Consider the following 26,274-nt stretch of genomic DNA (forward strand, 5'->3'; position numbering starts at 1 on the left):
ATATCTTATTCCCCCCTCCTTGTAAATTCTTTTCCTATTAATGAATCTTATTTTGCTATCCTGGTGCACAAAGCTCCAGTGTATGCAGGATCCGGGAAGGGGCGTACATCCGAGATGGGATTCCTCATCAAGAAGCCCAAGGGTATGTTCAGACCATTTAACTTGCTAGCAACCCAGTGTTTTATGAGAGGACAAAGCACATTAAAGTTGACTGTCATTTCAGTGGGGATTCTGAGTTAAGGAAAGTTGTCAGGACTCCATTGTGAAATCTGTAGATCAATTAAGCAATGCTCTCACAAATGCTTTACTTAAGCCTGCCTTGTCTAATGGTTGTAACAAGATGGGGTTAGGTGATATTTAAACACCTCCAGCTTTTTTTTTTTCGGGGACGGGGGTAGGCTGTTAGAAGAGAAGCCTTTTTAGTAATCATGTGGTGTGAGTAGGGGTATTTTTGTTTGTCAAGCTTTTTTTATTATTAATATATAAAAGGGCAGACCTGGAGCTGAATATGACTCTCCAGGAAACTGCCACCACCTCCTTTCACTTGCTTTTTTCTTCATTTCTTCTCTTCTTTTCTTCATCTTGTCTTCTTCTTGCCTCCATCTCTAACTTTACAAGATTATTGCTGGTTGTTGTTGTTTCAATGTCCAAAACTGAAGTACTTGAAGGTATATAAATATAATATATTACTAAAACTTGGTTGATAAAAAAGAACAAAACCATCAAAGCACATGTAATTGAATCTGAAGGATTAAGGTGAAGTCAATGGTCAATTCTCATTCTTAGACACAGACAATGGACAAGGAAAAAAAAGAATGAAGACACAAATAACCCATAATAAATGATAACTGAACAAGAAAATAAACTCACATGTTCATCTTTGTCATGTGATAATCTGCCTTCTGGATTCAAGGCAGTTTCACTTGAACACGTTTTAACTCTCTGAGTGTCACACTCTGGAGAGGCATTCTGCACAAGAGATTGAATTTATCAAATCAAATCCAAAACCACCTGCTTAGAGTAGGACAATACAGTTCAATAATTGGCCAAATAAATTTTTGTCAATGCACGATGAAATTACAAAGCATTACCTTCTTAGAGGGTAAGTTGACTTTTTTGTTAAAACTCAAAGAGTTCATTGTGTTTCGTAGCCTTGGTTTACGTGATTTAATTGACAATCCACTTCCATGAAATGATTCAGCCACAACTCCAGGGCAACATGACGCATTTGTAATGCTGTTGTATTCATCGTCACATGTACTACAACCCCATGTATACATTACATATTTTCTCAGCTAGTAGAAAAGCAAATATCAGTTAGCACAAGTTAAAAGTTAAAAGGTAAATATACATAAATATAATGGGTATAAACAAGCTGGTTTGCCAAACAATTAAGCATTTACTTTATCCCAATGGTCTTGAGCTTTTCGCCGATTTCTGATATTTCGCAAAATGCTATCCTCGTTACGGAGCCTCTTGACTCTGTGTTCACACTACAAACAATAAAAGTCAGAAGAAACTAAAAACAATAACAATGGGAGATTAATGAAGCTTTTTCAGTCAGTTCCAAATTGGACAAGTGATGTACAGTGAAAAAAAAAAAACTCACATATTCTAACATTCCAATTTTTTTATGATACCCCTCGGTTATGTCTGAAAAAGAAATTAAATGAAAACCTTTTGAGGCAGAAAGCTCAAATGAAACCACGAATTTAAAAAACAATATTCTACTAATAAAATAACTATTGTCAATTATTCAATAGCCACGAAAACAGAAGCATCATGAAACCGGAGTATAATTTCATTTTATTATTAGACCATTTATGTCTAAATTATCCATATCTTTGTAATAAATAATATAAAACTAATTTATGAATTTTAAAAAATAATATTTAACTAATTATGAATTTCATTCATATTAATTGAATATGTTTAACATGGTTATTACAATTATTACACCTTATACACCACATACGTGCCATTGATCTATCTATTTATAATATTTTAGTTCTAAATCTTGCATTTTATGTTTATTAAAAATTTCTATATTTTCAAAAAGAATTCCTTGTTTCACTACTAATTTCCTTCACTTTAAAAAATTAAATTAAAATTTCCATCAACAATGAAATTTCTATAATTTTGTAGCCTCGAAATTTTAGTCAAAATTTAAGATCTTGATTTCGCCTGCATGCATACAGAGAGCTTTTCAGGTACCAAGGAAATTACAATTTGGATTCACTGTAAACTAACTAACCATCCCATTGCAAAGGATATGTCAGCTCTAACTGCCAAATTTCTAGCAACTTCCTATAGAATACTTGTTTGTAGATAACTTCACATTTGTAGCCATGGGAGTATCAGCTAGTTTACTCCCAGCTGTGTAAAAAGATTTAAATTTTCTTTCACATACCCAACAATGTTAGAAACTTAGAAGATGTAGCATTTGTTTAAGAGTTAAAATGAATATAGCTCAAAAGGCCATTAGGAGAAAAACCACAAAGATGGCCCTAGCTCTCACACTCACTTTTTCTCTCACTCCCTTCTCTAGTTTTCTTTCTTTCATTTGTTTTGATGGATTCAATCATAACTGGTTATGGAAGTGAACCTCCACAAAATGGTGCAGATTAAAAGAAATGTTTCAACCTGCAACTGGAAAAGGTTGGGGCAAAGGATATTGTTCATCAGGAAGAGAAAACTCAGAATCGCAGCCGATAGATTAAAATTATTTTATCAGCTTCTAGATGGAAATGTGAATGTTTGCCTTCACTTGTATCAAAATCAAAGGTCACTTATTGGGTGGCAGTTTAAAGCAAATCAAAAGAGCAATTTTATGGAGTCAATATACGATCAAATGGCGACGGTTATGTGATCCTTCATTCTTGGAGGTCAGGAAAGGCAGGTTGGCAGAGGTTTTCACAAGATTTGCAAGCAGTTGTTGAATTGGAGAAAAGTTGTGGCTCAATCTTCAGGGTCTCATGCTCGCCAAAATTAGAAAGAGGTTCTATCCGATTGCTAAGAGACAGCAAAGGGTGGATAGCGATGTGGAAATTGTGGGGTTTCCCAGATGGTGAGCACTGGCGATCCATAAGTATTCAGGGAAACAAGGGTTTGTGAGGGGAAGGGGATGATTGCAAAGGCACCAGAGCATGGAGCATGCTTGGCAAGGTATGGGACATGGATTCTAAACATCACAATTTATATGGCCCAACTATTGGGAATAAGCCAGATCTTTTAACTTTAAAGGGATATCTGGACCATTTACAATTTGTTGGGCTCTTAAGGGAGCTTTTAAGGGTTGTTGAGAGCTCTAACACATCAATTTCATCAGGCCATAATGGGACTGCGTCCTCTTCACAGGTCCATTTTCCAGGGGCCCACAGTAAAAGTGATGAGTTTGTACAATTTAGTACACCTCAAGCACACCAATTAGTTCAGCAGATTGGCAGTGGTGAGGCTCATGAGACAGAAGACTTTGAAAAGGAGAGGAATAGCAGGTGCAGGAAAGAGAGCAGGTGGAGAAGACACGAACCTCACACTACATCCTCTCAGGTAGAGGGATTTGTGCGAGCGGGTGGTATATTGTACTATTATCTTCACTTGGTGGGAAACAGCTGAGGAAAGAAATTTTCTGAAAATTAACAAGTCTTCCAAGGGGGTCTCTATGGAGGATGAATGTCACAATGTGCAGACATAGGATACTACAATTGCTGACCAGAATGGGAATCCAGAGAATATGTACTCTAGTAACAAGAAGGGGGGATGGATGAGGAGCTAAAATCTCAGATTACCAGAAAATCAGCATTACCACAGGTTTATACTCATCCCAGGCAGAAGATCAAGGAAAAAGGGACTCCTCAATTGAGAGACATTCTAGTGCCAATGCTTAAGCTTGTAAAATGGCATAGCAATGACAGTTCTACATCTAGGAGCCTTCAAGTGGGTCGAAAATAAATCTATAAAAGAGGGTTAGTGAAGAAAATTCTATTGAAGAAGAAGAAATCGGTATGTTTCAAATGAGGAGGGTGGGTTGTGCAGCAGTTTTGATCATGGTGGAAGGATCCTTATTGAGGATATTCGTGAACAATTCAGGTTTGAATCAAATTCTTCTAATGTATTAGGTCCCTTTAAGCCCTTGCCTCCTTTTGAGGTTTTAGAGTGTCCCTCTAGCCCAGAGAAGGATGAAACAGGTGAGGAAAAATATGAGTAAGCAGACGGAGCCTGTTCCTTGCTCTCATTTTCAACATTTGCCAAATAGAATAGGTTTGTGGTTATCTAATTCAGAGGTAAAGGAGTTACACAAGGGAATCAACATTGTCCCTTTCTTTTTTTTTCCTTGTAGTAGATGTATTGAGTGGAATGAGTTGTAGAAAGGGGTTGAGAGAGGTGTCGAAACCCTAATTTTAACCAGGCCTCCCCAAGAAGACCCGGCACAATAAAAGTTGACTTTGAGCCCCAGAGGTTGGAGGACCTTTTTTGAGAAACCCGATTGACTCCCAGCGTCCTAAATAGAGTCCCGGTATTTTTAATTGAGTCCCAGTATTTTTTTAATCGAGTCCCGGTATTTTAAATCGAGCCTCGGTATTTTAAATTGAGTCCCGGTATCTTAAATTGGGTCCTGGTATTTTTAACTAAGCCTCGGTGCTCTAAATTGAGTCCCGGTGTGTTAAATCGAGTCCCGGTGTCTTAAGTTGAGTCCCGGTGTTTTAAATTGAGTCCTGGTATTTTAAATTGAGTCCCAGTATTTTTAATCGAGTCCAGTATTTTTACTTGAGTCCCAGTATTTTCATTTGAGTCCGGATGTCTTAAATTGAGGGTATTTTAAATCAAGTCCCGGTATTTTAAATTGAGTCCCGGTATCTTAAATTGAGTCTCGGTATTTTTAACTGAGTCCCGGTGTGTTAAATCGAGTCCCGGTGTCTTAAGTTGAGTCATGGTGTTTTAAATTGAGTCCCGGTATTTTAAATCGACTCCCAGTATATTTCATCGAGTCCCGATATTTTTATTTGAGTCCCGGTATTTTCATTTGAGTCCTGGCGTCTTAAATTGAGTCCCGGTATTTCAAATCGAGTCCTGGTATTTTAAATCGAGTCCCGGTATTTTTAATTAAGTCCCGGTATTTTAATTAAGTCCCGTTGAAATTTAATTGAGTCCCGTATTTTTTTTAGTAGTCAAGTTCAGGTCCTTCAATGTCCAGGAACTAAGTTTTAATTTTCATTTTGGGAGGAATAATATTGGACGAACAAAAAGCAAAAAATAAAATATATAAAATATATAAAAAGAAGGCAAATGTGTGTTAAGTATATATATGTGTTAGGTATGTATGTTGTCTTTTTATATGTATATATATGTATTAAGAATGTATGTTGTTTTTAAAATATATATATATTTGTACACTTCAAACAATGGGTCATCCAAGTTTGCCACGGGGTACATGCAAAAAGCAAACAAAAAACAAAACACGGGAAGCCTATAAAAGGAGGGGGGCAGCAACTGTTCATGCACGGTGTGCCACTGTTCCTCGTCTCCTTGCCCCCTCATGCACAGCCTCCACTGTCTCTCTCTCTTTCTTTTTCTCTAACCACCCTCCTGCTCTCTCACGAACCAGCCCAGCAAAAACCGACCCCGCCTTCACCACCTCCACGCCATCATCACTGTAACCACCTCCGGCCGTGAGCACCCCCCAGATCCGAGACCGCAGCTGCTCCTCCACCGAACAGACCACCTCTCATCCCTCCGGCCATCAACTCACCCAGCTGCTCCACCACCGAACAGACCAGCTCTCATCCGCACCAAAACCCACAAACCATAGAGCACGCAACTACAGACACGTCCCACAACTCCGACCACAGTTCTCTACTTCTGCAAACCCAGCATTTCCACAATCTCAACCACCCCACGACACCACCTCTCTTCCCCACCTTGCTCCCCCACCTGCAACACTTCGCACACACACCAGTGCACACAACCCCGTAACCAAACCTTCGGCTTCACCTCACTCTCAATCTCCAAAAGGTCACCATCACGGCTTGCCCTCCCTGTTCACGGACAGCTCCTATGCTCTCTCTCTCTCTCTCTCTCCATTTCCTTCCTCTCACTCTTCAGCTCCCGGGGTACCTGAGATACTCCATCCATCTAACTCCCCTCACCTCGCTCTCTCATCACTCTCCCAGCAACCACCTCGGCACCCTCACGACCACCTACCACCCTCTGCATCTCCGGCCACCCTTATCCACTCCAGCCTTCTTCTCCATTCCTCCCATCTCCCATAGTTCCTCCACCAACCACCACAGCCATCTCCCTCGCCTTCACCTCACCTCTTGGCGCCCATCCTATCATCCCCCTCTCGCAGCCTCATCATCATCTTCACGGCACCCCCACGCATCAAGAACAGCCATGAGTAGCCTTCACGGCCGAACTCACACACACAGCCATCGGAGAACTCGCCCCTCTCACTCACGTCAACTCTGGTGACCCTCTCCTAGCTCTCTGACCACCCTCACTCTCATCTCTACGCACAACTCATCCACACCAGCCAACTCCATCCTCTCTCCATTCTTTTTTTCCCTCTCCATTCTTTTTTCCACCTTCATATTCACTCTCCCTCTCACGCTCAAGCTCCCTGTTCAGGGCCGCCGAACCCCAAACGATCGAGACCGAGCTACTCATCGGACGGTCAGTCCTCTCCCTCACCACCTGCACGGCCTCCGGCAACACTCCCTGCACCCAAGACCTCAACCTCGGCCATCCTCACGACCATAGCCCTCCTTTCACCAGATCCGGCGGCTTACAGTCCGCACGAAACTGAAGGCCAACCCACGCACGGAAGCCCCACAAACCATAAACCGCTGTGGGCCGCAGCCATCTGCCTCAACTCTGGCAACGTCAGCTCTGGCACCACCGTAGCAGCAGAGCCATTTTCAGATCTACAGATTTTGGATCTGCTAATGCTCCGGCAGTTAGCGTTTGATTCTGGCCCTGGTTAGGTTCATATCACCGAGTTGGGTGCGTGCTCAGATTGGGTCTGGTTGAGCTGTTCGGGTTGCACTGTTCAGCTTGTTTGATCCTTGAGCGTTTTGCTGCTTGGGCTTTCAGTTGCTTGTGCACAGGACTTTGAAATTCAAATTCAGCTTCTGTCAGACTCACGTGCTTGCAATTAATGTACCGGACATAAAGCCGCTCCCTCCGCTTCATCCTGTAAGGTGGTTGTCAGGTCCTCTATGTGGACCTGCATTATCTTATGCATGCACACAACACACACTAAACATGCACACACACTAATGCACAGCGCACACACATTCACGGCCATGCACCCACATACACAGTGGCTTACACGCGCACACACAGCCCACTCATGCATCTTTTTTATTTTATTTTATTTTTTTTTTTTACTTTTAATCCTTATTTATATTTGTCTAAGTTCTTGTTTGCATGAACTATGGTATTTTATTTCTTTTCTCTTTATTATTGTTAGGGTGTTGATGTTTATCATTGTGTTTATTTATATTACTTATTTATGTTTAGTTTACTATTTAGTTTATTATTTATTATTATGTTTATATTTATTAGTTTGTTATTATGTTTATTATCACGTATTTTATGTAAATATTTTCATTGGGTTTGGTTTTTGTTGTGTTATTATTGATTGTCATCAGGTTTGATTTTCGCATGGTTATTATATTATTGTCATGTAGCACCATTATTAGGTTTGATTATCTATTGTATATTTATTATTGTTGATATTGCTGTACGTTTTAGATTGGTTGTGAAGTATTATTGTTGAAACTTTTGATTTATTATTGCCATGTATCTATTGTCATTGTGTTGTAATGTTTTCCGTGGTTTTTCATCATTTAGGTTCTCTTATTGTGATCATATTATTCCAAAAAAATTAGAAAAGACAAAAAATCAGGAAAAATGTTTTTGAAACATGAAGACTATTTCTAGTACCTTTCATCCTGATACACTCACTCTCACACACTACGTGTTGACTTGTTGTTTTTGACCGGACCTTAAACAGGTTGACCCTTCCCCTTTGACCAGTTTTCTTCCTGAACCGATTGGGTCCTCTGAACTGTTAGGAAACCGGTTTAGCCTTTTATTTTATTTTATATTTAAACTTTAAAAAACTCATAAAAATTCATAAAAATTTCAGAAAAATCCCAAAAGAAAATCCAGAAAAATCATGTGAAAATTCTAAAAATATTTTGACTCGATCATTGTTGTTTTTGCTTAATTGTCTTTTTTTTTATTTAATTCAAAAATTCAAGAAAATTTAAAAAAGAAATTCAGAAAAATAGAGAAAAAAATCAGGAAAAATGTTTTAAAACTTGAAAATCATTTTGCAAACTGTCCCGAATAAATCCAAAAACCTCCTGGAATATTATATTTCACTCAGAAAAATCTATAAAAATTTCAAAAATCCAAGAGCGTATTTTTGTACCGTATTTTCTCAATTTTCCGATCCCGATGATTGCAATGGGAGGCATTAAGCTCTTCAAAGTATGGTTCGCCCCGGTTATGGGGGAATATCTATATAATATTTTATTTTGTATATTTTCTTCACACTTTTCAAGGAGTAAAATAAGAAGGCTTATTAGATTTATTTTGGGAAAATTTTCGATTAATTAGGTACCGTTTGCAAGAACGGGCGTGTAGAGGGTGTCAATACCTTCCCCTTGCATAACTGAACTCGCAAGCCCGACTCTGGCAGCGCAGACCGATTTTACCCTTAACTGGGTAGTAATTAAGTGTTCTAACCACACTTCAAAAAGTTAGTGACGACTCCATACACCATGTTTTCTACGAAAATCACATTTTTAAAACCACACACTTCATTTCATTTTTGAGTCGTCCCAAGTTTGCCTCCAGGAACGTCACGATAGCTTGGCGACTCTGCTGGGGATGTCGAGAGTCGAGCCAATAATTGGTTGAAGATTATCCCGAAATTCAAATTTGATAAGCCTTTGAGAGCACTCCCTTTCATTTTTGTACAAATTGATAATTTGATTGCACATATGTGAATAATTGTGTATATAGGATTAACTGTAAATGCTTTGCTCACTTTGGTACTTGAACAAGCATGTGATTAGTTCTAAATGCTTTATTTCCATGGTTAAGCATGCGATTAATGATGAATATCTTGAATCAGCATGATGCTTTGTTTTCTTTGCTATTTTATTAAGCATGTGTTTAATTGTGAATATTGTGTTCAAATAAGCATGTGAATAAATGCGGGGTAGAAGGTTTAGTCAGAAAAGATGATTTCACAAACTCTCACAGCTCTATACATGGGCTTCCCCTGCTAGGATTAGAAAGGAGTGTAATAGTGTCAGTCCCCATGTGGAAGGGCTTATGGGGACCCACGAACCACTCCACTCAGTGTGAGCTTTGTCTGGACCTCCATGAGGAAGGATGAAGTCTCAATCTGAGGACCTTTTTTCTATAGGGATTAGAGCTTAACCACACATAATCATCCGGAATCCCCTGCTTAGGATAGAGCCGCAGCAAACCCTGTATATATACCTACCCTGGGACTGGGACAGAAGTCACATCCTTCTTCACATGTGTTTATCCATGTCTGTTGTACATATGTTTGAAATACCTTGTGTTGTACGTCTTGCATCCACTTAGGCATCCAGATTACTTGGCCAATATTACGGGAAAAAAACCCATTTCATTCATGGAATCAAATTTTATCTCCCAAGACACCCTGTCAAGGGGAAAATGGATTATTCCTGAGATCATTAATGAATGGGGGTTTTCCCGAAACTCTAGCCAAATGATTATTTAGACTGCATTACATGCATTCACACATGATCCATGCATGAGGTTTCATCTCCAATGGGCCAGTAATCACATTCCGATTTCCTGTAAAATCAGGCCGAAACTAAAGACCGGAATTCCAAGATTGAGCCCACCTCTACCCATCCTTACAACACCAGAAGGCGAAAGTTATGGCCGAACAAGTAGAAAGCCCAATTACGAGCCTGGAACAGGGGCAAGAACAAATGAACGATAAAGTGAATAAGATCCTTGAGCTATTAATGAACAAGGGGAAGGCAGTGCAATTACAAGATGATAAGGAGGATTAAGACCCCGCTTATCCTCCAGGGTTCACCCCGGTTCACGGACAAGCATCTAGGCCACCAACGGTTGTTGTAGAGAGCTCGCCACCAAACATGGCCCCATTCATCCCAATGGCACCAGTACCAAGGTTCCCCATGGATAGAGCACCTCCAATGGTGGAAACAAAGGCAGGAACAAGTAAGTTTGCAACCGAGCACTGCTGCGACATGCTCGAAGAACGCTTAAAGGCCATCGAGGGGACAAGGGTATCCGGTTCCTTCGACCTCGTAGACCTTTGTCTGGTATTCAAGGTAGTATTACCTCCAAAGTTCAAAGTACCTAACTTCGAGAAGTTTGATGGGACTAGATGTCCACAAACCCATCTTTGATTGTATTGTCAAGCGATGGCAACCTACTCTGATGATGAAAAATTGATGATGCACTGCTTCCAAAGTAGCCTAACCGGAGCAGTAGTAAAATGGTATATCCAGTAGGACAGGGCACAGATACGTACTTGGAGAGATTTGGCCAATGTCTTTGTCATCCAATACCGCCATGTGTTGGAAATGGCGCCAGATCGGATGACTTTGCAAGAGATGGAAACGAAGCCCACAGAGACATTCATAGAATATGCTTATCGGTGGAAAGATGTGGCTATTCAAGTGGACCCTCCAGTGAATGACCAGGAGGCCATCTCTTTATTTGTGCGCACATTGAAAGACCCCTATCGCGGGCATCTTCGGGGAGCAACTCCCCACGATTTCGTGGACATTGTGGCCGCAGGAAAAAGAATTGAGGCCGGCATCAAGGCAAGCCTGGTCAAGGATGGTAATTCTGAGACTAGTCCGGGTAAGAAGTGGACTAGTAGGAAGAAAATGAGGAAGCACAGATGGTTCAAGAGCATTATTACCAAAGCAGATGGAACCAAGGACGTAGGAGGAACTCTGTTTTTGAAGCCCCCATTCATCAGATAGCACATGCAGGCGCAAGACCCCAGATGGTTGCTCCAGGACCCATGCCAAATCAACAGAATACTCAAACACAGCAAAAAGGTCCTAACAGTGTGGAGCCAATTCCCATGACCTATTCAGAGCTGTTCCCTCAGTTGCTCAAAAGAAAGCTCATCGCGGTAATCCCTGGAATAGCTGTACGGCATCCCCTCCCGCAATGGTATGATCCAAATGCTCGGTGCATGTATCACTCAAATACTCCTGGCCACACCGTGGATTGTTGCTGGACATTAAAGCATAAGGTCCAATCATTGAGGGACGCCGGTTGGTTGGTTTTCAATGACAAGCAGCCAGGGATCCAGAATGATCCTTTACCCAATCACGGGGAAGGAAGTGGTTAGCATGTTGTGAGAAGATCTAGGAGCCAGGGCCAGGCAGAAGAATATATCAGATATGGCCTGAATGAATCGGTTTACCGCTTTGCCGCCAAAGCAAAAATACAAAACAAACAGACTCTTGACTATCCAATCCACTTTATATGGTGCTTTTGTCTTCTTTACTATCTTTATCTTCATTTTCTATTTGTAATCTTGTGACATTTCTGTCTCAGAGAATCTCATTCCCATCAATGAAATGAGATATCATTTGCATCATGAGTTCAAATGCAAAATTTTGTTTGCTCGTGTTTCATGCGGGAATAGGGAAAGTAACATTACCAATATTCACAAGCAAGAAAGAGATGTTGATTGTTTAAAAATAAATAAATAAATAACTCAAAAGGCGGAGATAAAGGAGGACGGAACAATTGTCTTACTGAATTCAGATGTTATGAAGGAGTTTTTTACTCTCGCAGGAATTCAACGAAATGACTATGCTATTCTAACAATTTCATGTCAGTTAATTAATCATGTTTTAATCAAATGATAAATGGCCATCTTTGGCCGACCAGACCTCCTAAAATGAACCCAAATGTGGATTTACCATTTGCTAACCCGTTCGAGCTTGAAAGTTAAGTCATTTTCTTCAAAAGTCATTTTCCAAAACCTTAACTGGGATCGGGGTTTCAAAGGCTTGACAGATCATATGAGACAGCAATTGGTTACCCAAAGTGACAGCAGACCATTTTTCGGCTACCAAGAAAGAAAAGTTGAGAAAAAGAAAAACCCTTTGCTAACCCTGTTGAGCTTGAAATATTCAATTCTTGATTTGAGCCATCAAAGGATCACATCCCACACTGGGGCAGTTTCAAAAAGATTTCATCCCAAAAAGAGTGCAAATGAAAGTAAAGTCAATATTCCTTCATGAAAAGAAAAACAAAAGATGCAGTAAAAAGAAAATGCACAAAGAAAAAAATGAAGAAAGAAACACGGGACATAGTTCATATGTGATCTTTGATTAATGACTACCCTTTTAAAGTTCAGCAAATTTTGAGCCTTATTGTACCATTTCCTTCTATGACCTGTACCCCCAAGCCTACATTATGGTCCAAAGGAAAGACCTGACTAGATTGGTACACATATTGTTGTCTCAAATGAATTGTCAGACTCAATGTTGAGTCTGAACTACGTAATGACCTAATCCTGAAAAGGTACGTAGGTAGCTTGTTCAAAGGACAAGTTCGGTCAAAATCTTGCAAAAGCCCCAACGCAAATTGGGGCATAAAAACGTCGTTATGGGATGGGATTTTTGAGCATTGGTTTCCTTTTCTTCTGAAAACTTGTATCCTAAAGCCTACGTTGCGTCCCGAGTCTTAAAGACCATCTTGAGATCAAAACATGGGTTGAACTGGACTAAACTAGGGACAACAGTTAAGCAAAGAAAGATTTCCCAGTAGTTGCGCAGCAAAACAATACAGAGAAAAAAGCGCCTCTTGGTAAAACTAGGGTAGTTGGTAAAATGTGGAAATCAGCTATTTAGTCTGATGGATTAACTTCAATGTCATATGACTTTTGAATACTGGCACAAAAATTTTCCCTCAAAATAGCATGAGAACTTGATAAAACATCTTTTTTGTGCATATGACCTTCTGATTAAGCAAATTGATGTCCTAAATGCATGATCATTCATTACGCCAAAAAGAGGTTTCAGTTAGTATAAACCTTCCCGGTTTGAAGTTGCATTTTGAACATGGCAAAACATTTATTCTGTGGAGATTGATATCCAAAATGCATGACCATTCATCCCTAAAATCCCATTCATACTTCAAAAGCTCCAAAAGTGGATTGGGCAATTAAAGAGGTATCCCGCAAAGTTCGCCGGTATATTTTCCTCTCAAGCTCCTATTAAGTAATTACAAGATGGACAGAATCGGTCATGGAACAATCTAAATGGAGTAGATTTTATGAGACCAAACTCCAAGATTTTCTTACTCAAATGGAAGGTTGAAGGCATGGCCCGAAGCAGTTACAGATGCATTTAACTAGGGAAGATTCCATGCTGAGTTCCAGTGAGGCCAATTCAGGAGCCTTTGTGGAAAGTTGAAAACATGGCCAGAAGCAATTATGGATGCACTTAACTAGGGTAGATTCCGTGTTGAGTTCAAATGAGACCAATTCAGACGCCTTCATGGAAAGTTGAAAACATGGCCAGGAGCAGTTATGGATGCATTCAACTAGGGTAGATTCCACGCTAAGTTCCAATGAGGCCATTCACGCGCCTTCATGGAAAATTGAAAACATGGCCAAGGGCAATTCCAGATGCATTTAACTAGGGCAAATTCCATGTTGAGTTCCAATAGAGCCAATTTAGGTGTCTTCATGTCAAAATGGAATTAAAGTGGACAACTTGGCCAAGATCAGTGACGAACAAGTTTTACCGGGGCAGATTCCACGACAAGTTTTGGGGAACCAATTCAGGGGCATCTATATCAAGACGGTAGACAAAGTTGGCTCTGTTGATTACTAGCACACTAGGGAAAGAAAACTTGCACATCATCACGCATTTCACGCATTACATAAAAAGGGAAAAAACAAAAATGCACACATATCTTTCTGCCATGCAACATGCATACGCATTATGAAACATGCATCATTACGCACACATACATATAACAACATATCCCTGCATTCTAGCATCACAAGTAGCAACATGCAACAGAGCATCATTCATTCATACTTGTCTTGTTGAATAGACTTTTGAACATCCTTTTGCATTTTTGAATGAGTAATTCTTTGAAACTGGGACAGCTGACCTCAGGAACAAATTGACACACTAGGAAACTGGGGCAGCTGACCCCAGGCACAGATTGACATGCTTTGAAACTGGGGCAATTGACCCAAGAGAAAATTAACCCATTTGTTTTACCACACGGGCAGCCAAGACCCTCGAGATCCTATACTCAAGCAGTCAACAGACTCTTGGAATCCTACATCTAAGAAGTCCTCGAGATCCTACACTCGAGCAATCAGCAGACTCTCAGAATCCTACATCTAAGAAGTCCTCGAGATCCTACACTCGAGCAATCAACAGACTCTCAGAATCCTACATTTGAGAAGTCCTTGAGATCCTACACTCGAGCAATCAGTAAACTCTTAGAATCCTACATCTGAGAAGTCCTCGAGATCCTACACTCGAGCAATCAGCAGACTCTGGATCTTACACCTGAGTAGTCGAACATCCAAAGGATCTCGGGACCCTACACCCGATTGATCATCCCCAGTGAAGTAACTATTTTTAAGGGAACTAGGATCTTATGCTTGAGTAGTCATCGAGCAGCCAAAAAGGATCTCAGGACCCTACACCCCGATTGATCATCCGCAGTGGAGCAACTTTACCAGGACCTAGAATCCCACACTTGAATGCTCATTTTCCAAAAGATCCCGAGATCTAGCACCAGATTGATCGTCCCTTGTGATGCGCTAGCACAAATTCTATATCCGATGCACAACATCCTCCCTGATGCACTAGCTCGGATTCTATATCCAATGCACAACATCCTCCCCGATGCGCCAGCTCGGATTTTATATCCGATGCACGACATCTTCCCTTTCGATGTGCTACCACGGGTTTTCACACCTAATGCACGACATCGTCCAATGCCTGGTTAAAATAAGTGTCTTTTATCTTTACAAGCTTGTTACTACAAATAACGTAGGAGAGCTCCTACCGTAACATTGAAGCACCGAAACCTACAAAGAGGGGCAGCTGTTGACACCCCAATTTTAACCAGACCTCCCCAAGAAGACCCGGCACAATAAAGGTTGACTTCAAGCCCCATAAACCGAAGGACCCTTTTTGAGAAACCAGATGGAGTCCGGGCGTCTTACGTTGAGTTCCGATATTTTTATTTGAGTCCCGATATTTTTAATTGAATCCTAGTATCTTAAGTTGAGCCCCGGCATCTTAAGTTGAGTCCCAGTATTTTTAATTGAGTCCTGGCATTTTAATTAAGTCCTGTTGAATTTTAATTGAGTCCCGTATTTTTTTAAAAGTAGTCAAGTCCAGGTCCTTCAATGTCCGGAGGCTAAGTCTTAACTTCCATTTTAGGAGGAATAATATTGGACAAACAAAAAGCAAAAATATAATATATAAAAAATTATAGGGCAAATGTGAGTATATGTATTTATGTATGGTATGTATATTGTTTTAAAAAAAAAAAAAGGTTTGTACACCTCCAGCAATGGGTGCATCCCATTTTTCTCGGGGGTACATGCAAGAGGCAAACAAAAAAAAAACAAAGGGTCTATAAAAGGAGGGGGGAGACCACCCACAGACGGTTCACTGTGTGCATACTGCTCATTCTCCAGACCTTGCCCCTTCACGCACCACCACTCTCTCTTCTCTCGCAAGTCCTCCCACATCTCCAATCTCTCTCTCTCTCTCCCTTCACTCTCTCTTTCTCATACACCCGCACCCCACACAGCCAAGCCCTCACCCACCATCCCAATTGCATAGAACAGCTCCACCACAGTAGCCTTCACGGCCGAACTCACATACACAACCGTCGGAGAACTCACCCCTCTCACTCACGTCAACTCCGGCGACCCTCTCCTAGCTCTCTAACCTACTTCCACCTTCACTCCAGCCACACTCATCTCTACTCACAACTCACCCACACCAACCAACTCCATCCTCTCTCCATTCTTTTTTCCACCTTCATACTCACTCCCCCTCTCACGCTCAAGCTCCTTGTTCAGGGCCGCCAAACCCCAAACGATCGAGACCAAGCTACTCATCGGACGGTCACTCCTCTCCCTTACCACCTGCATGGCCTCCAGCAACACTCCCTGCACCCACAGCCTTAACCTCGGCCATCCTCACGACCATTGCCCTCCTTTCACCAAATCTGGCGGCTTACATTCCGCACGAAACTAAAGGCGAACCCACGCACGGCAGCCCCACGAACTGTCAACCGCCGATGGCTGCGGCCATCTACCTCGACTCCAACAACGTCAGCTTCAGCACCACCGTAGCAGCAGAGCCATTTTCAAATCTACAGATTTTGGATCTGCTAATGCTCTAGCGGTTAGCGTTTGATTCTGGCCCTGGTTAGGTTCATATCACCGAGTTGGGTGCGTGCTCAGATCGGGTCTGGTTGAGCTGTTCAGGTTGCACTGTTCAGCTTGTTTGATCCTTGAGCGTTTTTCTGCTTGGACTTTCAGTTGCTTGTGTGCAGGACTTTGAAATTCAAATGCAGCTTCTGTCAGACTCACGTGCTTGCAATTAATGTACCGGACATAAAGCCGCTCCCTCCGCTTCATCCTGTAAGGCAGTTGTTAGGTCCTCTATCACTTTCATGCACATGGACCTGCATTATCTTATGCATGCACACAACACACACTAAACATGCACACACACTCATGCACAGCACACACACATTCACGGCCATGCACCCACACACACAGTGGCTTAAACGCGCACACACAGCCCACTCATGCATCTTTTTTTTTTATTTCTTTTTTTTTACTTTTAATCCTTATTTATATTTGTCTAAGTTCTTGTTTGCATGAACTATGGTATTTTATTTCTTTTCTCTTTATTATTGTTAGGGTGTTGATGTTTATCATTGTGTTTATTTATATTACTTATTTATGTTTAGTTTACTATTTAGTTTATTATTTATTATTATGTTTATATTTATTAGTTTGTTATTATGTTTATTATCATGTATTTTATGTAAATATTTTCATTGGGTTTGGTTTTTGTTGTGTTATTATTGATTGTCATCAGGTTTGATTTTTGCATGGTTATTATATTATTGTCATGTAGCACCATTATTAGGTTTGATTATCTATTGTATATTTATTATTGTTGATATTGTTGTATGTTTTAGATTGGTTGTGGAGTATTATTGTTGAAACTTTTGATTTATTATTGTCATGTATCTATTGTCATTGTGTTGTAATGTTTTCTATGGTTTTTCATCAATTAGGTTTTCTTATTGTGATCATATTATCCCAAAAAAATTAGAAAAGACAAAAACCAGGAAAAATGTTTTTGAAATATGAAGACTATTTCTAGTACCTTTCATCCCGATACACTCACTCTCACGCGCTACATGGAAGGCGCCACGTGTTGACTTGGTCTTGACCGGACCTTAAACAAGTTGACCCTACCCCTTTGACCGGTTTTCTCCCCGAACCGATTGGGTCCTCTGAACCAGTATGAACCCGGTTTAGCCTTTTATTTTATTTTATATTTAAACTTTTAAAACCCCATAAAAATTCATAAAAATTTTAAAAATCACAAAAAATCCAGAAAATTAATGTGAAAATTTTAAAAATATTCTGACTTGATCTTTGTTATTTTTTCTTAATTGTCTTTTTGTTATTTCGAAATTCAGGAAAAATATTAGAAAAATCACATAAAAATTCAGGAAAAAAATCATGGAAAATTTCAAAAATCCTTTTGAGGTCAAAAAAATGTTTTTGCTCACTTTTTTCATCCCGAATAAATCCCCGAAACCTACCGGAGTATTATTTTTCATATTTAGAAAATCCTATAAAGATTTCAAAAACCCCGGGAGTATATTTTGTACCATATTTTCTCGATTTTTCAATCCTGATGATTTAAAAAGAGAGGCATTGAGCTCTTCGGAGCACGATATGCCCCGGTTTTGAGAGAATATCTATATGCTATTTTATTTTGTATATTTTCTTCACACGTTTTAGGGAGTAAAATAAAAAGGCCTATTAGATTTATTTTGGGATAATTTTCGATTAATTAGGTAACGTTCATAAGAACGGATGTGTAGGGGGTGTTAATACCTTTACATCGCGTAACCGAACTCCCAAGCTCGACTCTGGTAGTGCAGACCGATTCTACCCCTAACGGGATAGCAATCAAGTTTTCTAACTGCACTTCAAAAGGTTAGTAGCGACTTCATTGCACTTTGTTTTCCACGAAAATCACATTTTCAAAATCCACACACTTCATTTACATCATATTCATTTTTGAGTCATCCCAAGTTCGCGTCCAGGAACGTCGCGACAAGAGGTATAAAGGTCTATAAGGAGGAGGTTGTAACATCTTGCAGATGATACCACTATTTTCTTAGATGACCATAATGAATCTTTTTTTAACATTCTCACTATTTTGCAAATTTTTAGTCTCTAGTATTGGAACTAATTTGGGAAAAGTAGTGTTGGAGGCTTGGGGCCATTAATGTCAATCCTGAGAGAATTTGGGAGATGACCTCGCTAGCTGGATGGTACTCTGGTGTGGCTCTTGATCTATTCAAGAGTTCCTTCTAGTGGAAAAGCCCCATTCATTGGCCTTTTGGGATCCAATGATTAAGATTTAGTTAAAATGAATGACCTAACTTGAACATAGGTCTCTTCCTCTATTTATAAAACAAATCAAATGCATTCTAGTGGCAATAATACCCTTACTAACTCTCACTAATTAACATAGTAACACACTCAATAATAATAATACTAAAACACATATATAACCTCTAACACTCCCCCTCAAGTTGGAGCAAAAATGTAATTTAACATGAGCACCCCCCAATGCTTTGGTTAAAAAATCAGCAAGCTGCATGTCCAACTTCACATGAGCAATAGTAATGACCTTTTGCACAGTTTCTCCGGAACAAAGTAGCAATCAACTTCAATGTGCTTCGTCCACTCACGAAAGACCAGGCTAGAGGCAATATAAAGAGCAGCTTGATTATCACACATCAACTTCATAGGCTGAGAATGTGAAAAACTCAATTCTTCCAACATGTTCTTCAAATAGACGAGTTCACAAGCAATGTGAGCCATAGCTCTATATATTGATTCAGCACTTGACCCTGTCACCATAGTTTGTTTCTTACTCTTCCAAGAAACCAAATTACCACCAACCAAGATACAGTACCTGGTGGTGGATCTATGATTAGAAGGCGATCCAACCCAATCTGCATATGTATATCCATGGATATAAGTGTGACCATGATCACAATATAAAAGACCTCTCCCAGTTACACCTTTGAGATATCTCAAGATGCGAATTACTACATCCCAATTACTTGTCCTCGAAGAATCTAGAAATTGACTCAGCACTCTTGTTGCAAAAGATATATTCGGCCAAATAACTGTGAGATAATTCAACTCTCCAACAAGTCTCTAGTATTGTCCAGGATTAGGTAGCAAATCACCCATATCCGACATTAACTTGCTGTTAGGATCCATGGGTGTATCAACTGATAAAGATCCCAAGAAGTCAGTTTCATCCAACAGATCAAGAACATACTTCCTCTATGACACAATAGTTTCAATACGAGATCTAGATACTTCTATACCCAAGAAGTATTCAACAGTCCCAAATCTTTGGTCTGAAACTTAGTCTACAGAAAAAGTTTAAGACTCTAAATACCTTTATCACCATCACCTGTAATAACAATATCATCCATATAAACAACAAGAAGGATCCTACCTAATGAAGTATAACGATAAAACATGGAATGATCCATAGCACACCGTTGAAGACCAAACTCCAGTACTACAACACTTAAACAACCAAACCATGCTCCGGGAGACTATTTTAAACCATATAAAGCCTTTTTGAGCCAACACACTAAGCCTAACTCCCCCTAAGCTACAAACCTAGGTGGTTTCTCCATATAAACCTCCTCCTCAAGGTCACCATGCAAGAAGGCATTTTTCACACCTAGCTGATGCAAAGGCCAGTAACAAGTAGTAGCCAAGGAGATGAATAGGCCTACCAATGTAAGTTTGGCAACCTGAGAAAAAGTATCAAAATAATTCAGACCATACACCCACGTGTATCCCTTAGCAATAAGACGGACCTTTAGATGAGCCACAGAACCATCAGGGTTGACTTTCACAGTGTAAGCCTAGCAACAACCAACCACTGACTTGTTAGGAGGAAGCAGTACCATGTGCCAAGCACCATTGTCATTGAAAGTGCTCATCTCTTCAACCATAGCATCCTTCTACCCAAAATGGGCTAAGGCTTCCTAAATAGATTTAGGAAGGGTAGTAGATGATAAATCAGTAACAAAACGGTAATAGAAGGGTGTTAAGGACTCATAAAAAACATGGTTGGAAATGGGATGTAGAGTACATGTGTGTTTACCTTTCCAAATAGCAACAAGAGGATTAACATCATGGGAGGTATGATCATTGGACAAGGAAACCAAAGGCATGGTAGTAGAAACTAGAGGGAACTCTCTTCCCTGGAGTTGCCGTCATGAATACACTTGCAAATTAGGATGATCAAGACGATGAGGACTCGAACTACATGGGGGCTTAGATGGTTGGTTGGGCAAGGACGGCAATGTAAAATCTGGAAGATTAGGCAAAGGAAGAGACTCCTTGGGCTCAAAAAGACTCAATGACTGGGCGTAGTAAAGTGTAGACTCAAAGAAGGTAACATCGGCAGAAACAAAGAAGCGATGCAGCACAAGACTACAACAACGGTATCCCTTTTGAGTATATGAGTAGCCCAAAAAGACACTGTAGAAATCTTGAGTGTCTTGGAGTGATTTAGGGGATATTTATGTAGAGAATTGTCTATTATTGAGAGAGATTATTTCGGGAGATTGTTTCCATCTTTAGCATACCCAATTGTATTATAAGTATAATGTATCGGCTTGTACAAATTTTTCATTTAAGAAATACAGAAAATCTATTTTGATTTCATGGTATCAGAGCTAGGGTTTCTATAATCCTAGTTAACGATGGCAGAAGGAGCCGTCGACAACAGAGGGTCGAGCACCTCTGAAGCTCTCAACTGCGAGACTGAAGCTCGTCCTTCCCATTCTCAGTGGAGGGACTGAACGGAAATAATTTCCGTGAATGGGCTCAGTCAATCAAACTCGTGATTCACGGCAAAGGAAAGTTAGGCTACCTTACCAGCGAGAAGAAGAAGCCCGTCTCAATCGATGCTGCAGCTATGCAGAAGTGGAAGTCCGAGAACTCCTTGGTGACTGCATGGCTAGTGAACTCCATAACATATCTAATGTTGAAAGCTACTCTCAAATCTTTGAGATCAAAACTCAGTTATGGTAGATGCGGCAAGGAGAAAGATAAGTCACAAACTACTATATGGAGATGATGAATCTCTGGCTAGAACTCAACCTAAGCATTGAAGAAGAATGGGAATGCCCTATAGACAATGCCCGATACAAGAAAAGACTTGAGAATGAACGAGTCTTCGAATTTTTGGTTGGATTCAACCGACACTTGGATGAGGTGTGAGGGAGGATTCTTAGCCGACATCCTCTACCTTCAACTCGGGAAGTTTTCTCGAAGGTGAGGCGAGAGGGGAACCGTGGCAAAGTGATGTTGAAGGAGCCGATTTTGATCGGAAACAATGGGCCTGAAATGTCTGCCCTCCTTTCAAAAGGAACTCCTGTTGGGACAAACCAAAAAAGGCAGAAAGGAAGACCCTAGTGTGAGCACTACCACAAGTTGGGCCACTCAAAAGATAATTTTTGTGAAATACATGGGAAGCCCGCGGATTGGAAGCCGAGACAGAATCCCAAAAATCGTGGCTACCAACCACAAGGTGAGAAAAATAATAATTCCACTTCAAGTGGCGCATTCAATCCAGAACAGTTGGAGCAACTCTATAAAATGTTCTCTACCATTCAAGCATCTGGTTAGTCCTCCACATGTATTCCTTCTAGTTCTTTAGCCCACTGAGGTAATTTTTTGACAGCCTTAAATACCATCTCTCATTACAAATCACCATGTATAATTGATTCTGGTGCCTCTAATCATATGACTGATTCCTATCATATGTTCTCATCCTATTCACCTTGCGCTAGAAATTTGAAAGTTAAAATTGCGGATGGATTACTCTCATCTATTGCAGGCAAAGGGAGTATTCAAATCTCTGACTCTATAACTCTAGAATCTGTCCTACACGTCCCTAGGTTGTCTTGCAATTTGTTATCCATTAGCCAGTTGACAAAAGATTCCAATTGCTCTGCTAAATTCGTTTCCTCTCACTGTGTTTTCCAAGACCTATCATCAGGGAAGACGATTGGCAGTGCTAAGGAGTGTGAGAAACTCTACTACTTTGAGGAGGTGAATATGAGTGAACAATGTCAAACTGCTATTTGTGATTTTGCATCTATTTCTAGGGATAGTGAAATTTTTTTATGGCATTCTAGGATGGGTCATCCAAATTTTCAATACTTAAAGACATTTATTTCCTTCCATTTGTTCAAATAAGACATTTTCTGATTTTCAGTGAGAGATTTGTGAACTTGCAAAACACCAACGTAATTCCTTTCCAAAATCCACATACAAACCATCCAGACCTTTTACTATGATTCACAGTGATTTATGGGGGCCCTCATGCTCTCTTAATCGCACTCACACGAAATAGTTTGTTACTTTTATTTATGATCACACTCGTATTTGTTGAGTTTACCTATTGAAAGATAAAACTGAAGTTTGTTCTATTTTTATCAATTTTCACTCCATGATTCAAACACAATTCCAAACTTACATTCAAATCTTGCATACTGATAATGGTACAGAATATTTCAATAATATCTTGGGAAATTATCTTCAAGAAAATGAAATCATCCATCAAAGTTCTTGTGTGGATAGCCCTCAACAAAATGGGGTTGCCGAATGCAAAAATAGGCATATTCTTGAAGTAGCTCGGGCATTGATGTTCAATACAAATATGAAAAATTACTTTTGGGGCGATGACATTTTAACAGCTACATATCTCATTAATAGAATGCCTAGTCGGGTTCTTTCTTTTGCCACTTCTCTCAAAAAATTCCAAGAATGTTTTCCCAACTCTCGGCTCATCTCCAATCTCTCCTTAAAAATTTTTGAGTGTACTGCATTTGTACATATTCATGCTCACAATAGGAATAAATTGGAACCTTGCGCCATTAAGTGCGTTTTTATTGGTTACTCTCCTACTCAGAAAGGCTACAAATGTTATGATCCTATCACAAAAAAATTGTTTGTTAGCCTTGATGTCACGTTCTTTGAAACACTCCTTTCTTCCAAAAGCCCTCTCTTCAAAGGGAGAATTTGAGTGAAGATCAGTTCTTTGATTTCTCTGTTGATGAATCTGTGTCATACACTGAGTTTGTCAACACCACTATCATTACACCATTTCCTGATCTGTCATGTACAAAAGACCACTTAAACTCAGGGGGAGATGCACAAAAACAAAATAACAAGGAGATACTTGTTTACTCAAGGAAGCCAAAATCAAAGAACAAGGAGAATCTCATACCTGAGGAACCAAGAGAGTTGGAACTGGTGATAGCTCCGAGCAACCATGAGTCCACTCCAAATCCTGATCGGGTAATAGATCCAAATGACCATGAGCTTCCTTCTGATAAGTCTGCACCTGATGACATCAATTTACCCATTGCTCTCAAAAAACAAACTAAGTCATGTACTCTCCATCCCATTTCAAAATTCATGTCTTATAAAACTCTGTCTACAGGGTGTCGTGCTTTTACCCTTAACCTTGACAGGACAAAAATTCCAAAGAATATCCAGGAAGCCTTGGAGATTCCTGAATGGAAGGAAGTCGTCATGGAGGAAATGCGAGCCCAGGAGAAGAATGGAATTTGGGATGTTATGAATTTTCCGAGAGGAAAGAAGCCAGTAGGCCGCAAATGGGTCTTCACGGTGAAATATAAAGCTAATGGGACAGTTGAACGGTATAAAGCCCGTCTTGTTGCAAAAGGGTTTACACAGACCTATGGCACTAACTACACAGAGACGTTTGCACTGGTGGCAAAATTGAATACAGTTCGGGTTCTCCTATCCTTGGCAGCCAACTTGGATTGGCCACTTCAGCAACTCGACATTAAGAATGCATTTCTAAATGGCGAGTTAGAAGAAGAAGAAGTCTACATGATAATACCACTAGGTTTCAGTAAGAAAGGTAAGGAAAATAGAGTATGGAAACTCAAGAAGCCCCTGTATGGACTCAAGCAATCTCCTAGAGCAAGGTTCAACAGATTTGCGAAGGTGATAAAGAACCAAGGATATTCACCAGGGCAATCAGATCACACTATGTTTTTCCAACAGTCTGAAAGTGAGAAGAAAACAATTCTGATTGTGTATGTTGATGATATAATCCTACCTGGAGTTGATACAGTGGAGATGGAAAGATTGAAAAAAGTCCTAGCTGCTAAGTTTGAAGTTAAAGACCTGGGACAAATGTGGTACTTCTTGGGAATGGAAGTTGCTAGATCAAAAAAGGGTATCAGTGTCTCTTAGCGAAAGTATATCCTTAATCTCCTAACCGAAACTAGCCTGCTTGGATGCAAACCTAGTGAAACCCCCATTGAAGCAATAAAGAGAGTTGAAGACTGCAGAATATCGGTTGAAAAGGAGAGGTATCAGAGATTGGTTGGTAAACTAATCTATCTATCACATAGTAGACCTAACATTGCATTTGCAGTAAGTGTGGTAAGCCAACACATGCATTCACCAAAGGAGACTCACCTAGAGGCTGTGTACAAGATTCTCAGGTATCTTAAGGGTTCTTCGGGCAAAGGACTCTTCTTCAAGAAGCATGAAAGCAAGGAAGTAGAAGTTTTCACAGATGCTGATTAGGCAGGATCAGCAGAAGATAGAAGGTCGACCACCGGATATTGCACCTTTGTATGGGAAAATTTGGTGACTTTAAGGAGTAAAAAACAGGATGTAGTGGCTCGAAGTAATGCTAAAGTTGAGTTTAGGAAAGTTGCACAAGGGATATGTGAAGGACTATGGTTACGGAAACTTTTGGAAGAACTACAGATCATGATGAAATTCCATATCAAACTCTACTGTGATAACAAAGTAGCCATCAGTATCTCTCTTAATCCGGTTCAACATGACAGGACTAAGTATGTAGAAGTGGACCAACACTTTATCAAAGAAAAGGTTGAAGAAGGAACCATTTGTATGACTTATGTTCCTACTAAGGAACAAACAACAAACATCTTTACCAAAGGGTTAGCCCGACAGAGTTTTTATGATTTCATCTGCAAGTTGGATATGATCAAGGTCTTAAATTTTGATTTCGACTCAAATTTCGAAGCTCCAAAAGTACATCAATTTTGATGAAAAATTCGATTTTGATGTCAATTTCGATTTCGATTTGAAAAAATAATGGAAATAAGTAGTAAAGCATGGAATTATTTTATAAAGCTTTAGAAATGATTAGTAGACATAACAATGTAAGTTTTAGGAATATATTACAAGTAAATAAATCTATGTCGTGTATGAGGTGGAGAAGTTGTAATATAATATGTGCATCAAACATATTTGTAAGATAATGTCCATTAAACATATTTAGTGAATCAGTTAATACAAATAAAATTCATAAATCATTTAAATATTATTTATTTTACAAATAATGATAATTTAGACATGAATGGTAAAATAAAATGTTGTTGTAAATTTACAATTTCATAAATTTCAAAAACACTTGTAATAATCTTTTGTTTCGATAAAAATAAATAAAATAAATTAAGAAATTTCACTTCACTCCTAAATCTCTCATTTGCATTTTGGGGAAATTTCATTGCATAGTTCAAATTTCGACAAGTTTCGCTAAAATTTCGACATTTTCATAAATATCGGATGATTCATTGAAATTTCGACAGAAATTGTGCAAGACGGAAATCAACTGCCATTTCGATTTTGAGGGTGATGAAAACCGGAAATTTCGATGGAAATTTCGACAATTTCATGGAAATTTTAGATCATGGATATGATCAATATCTATGATCCAACTTGAGGGGGAGTGAAGAAATCCCAAGTGTCTTGGAGTGATTTAGGGGATATTTATGTAGAGAATTGTACATTATTGAGAGAGATTATTTTAGAGA

General features: G+C 39.7%; 1 protein-coding gene across 1 annotated transcript in view; it reads right to left on the reverse strand.

The window, feature by feature from the left end:
- Positions 1–26,274, reverse strand: part of LOC131154015 (uncharacterized) — a 78,523-nt gene that overhangs the window by 22,334 nt on the left and 29,915 nt on the right. The window contains exons 5-7 of the mRNA XM_058106467.1: positions 1,404–1,493; positions 1,092–1,295; positions 871–969 (exon numbers count right to left, since the gene is read on the reverse strand). Of these exons, the coding sequence (XP_057962450.1) occupies positions 871–969; positions 1,092–1,295; positions 1,404–1,493 (393 nt within the window). The remainder of the gene's footprint in view (positions 1–870; positions 970–1,091; positions 1,296–1,403; positions 1,494–26,274) is intronic.

The sequence above is a fragment of the Malania oleifera genome, chromosome 4, assembly GCF_029873635.1.
Source record: "Malania oleifera isolate guangnan ecotype guangnan chromosome 4, ASM2987363v1, whole genome shotgun sequence".
Lineage (NCBI taxonomy): Eukaryota > Viridiplantae > Streptophyta > Magnoliopsida > Santalales > Ximeniaceae > Malania > Malania oleifera.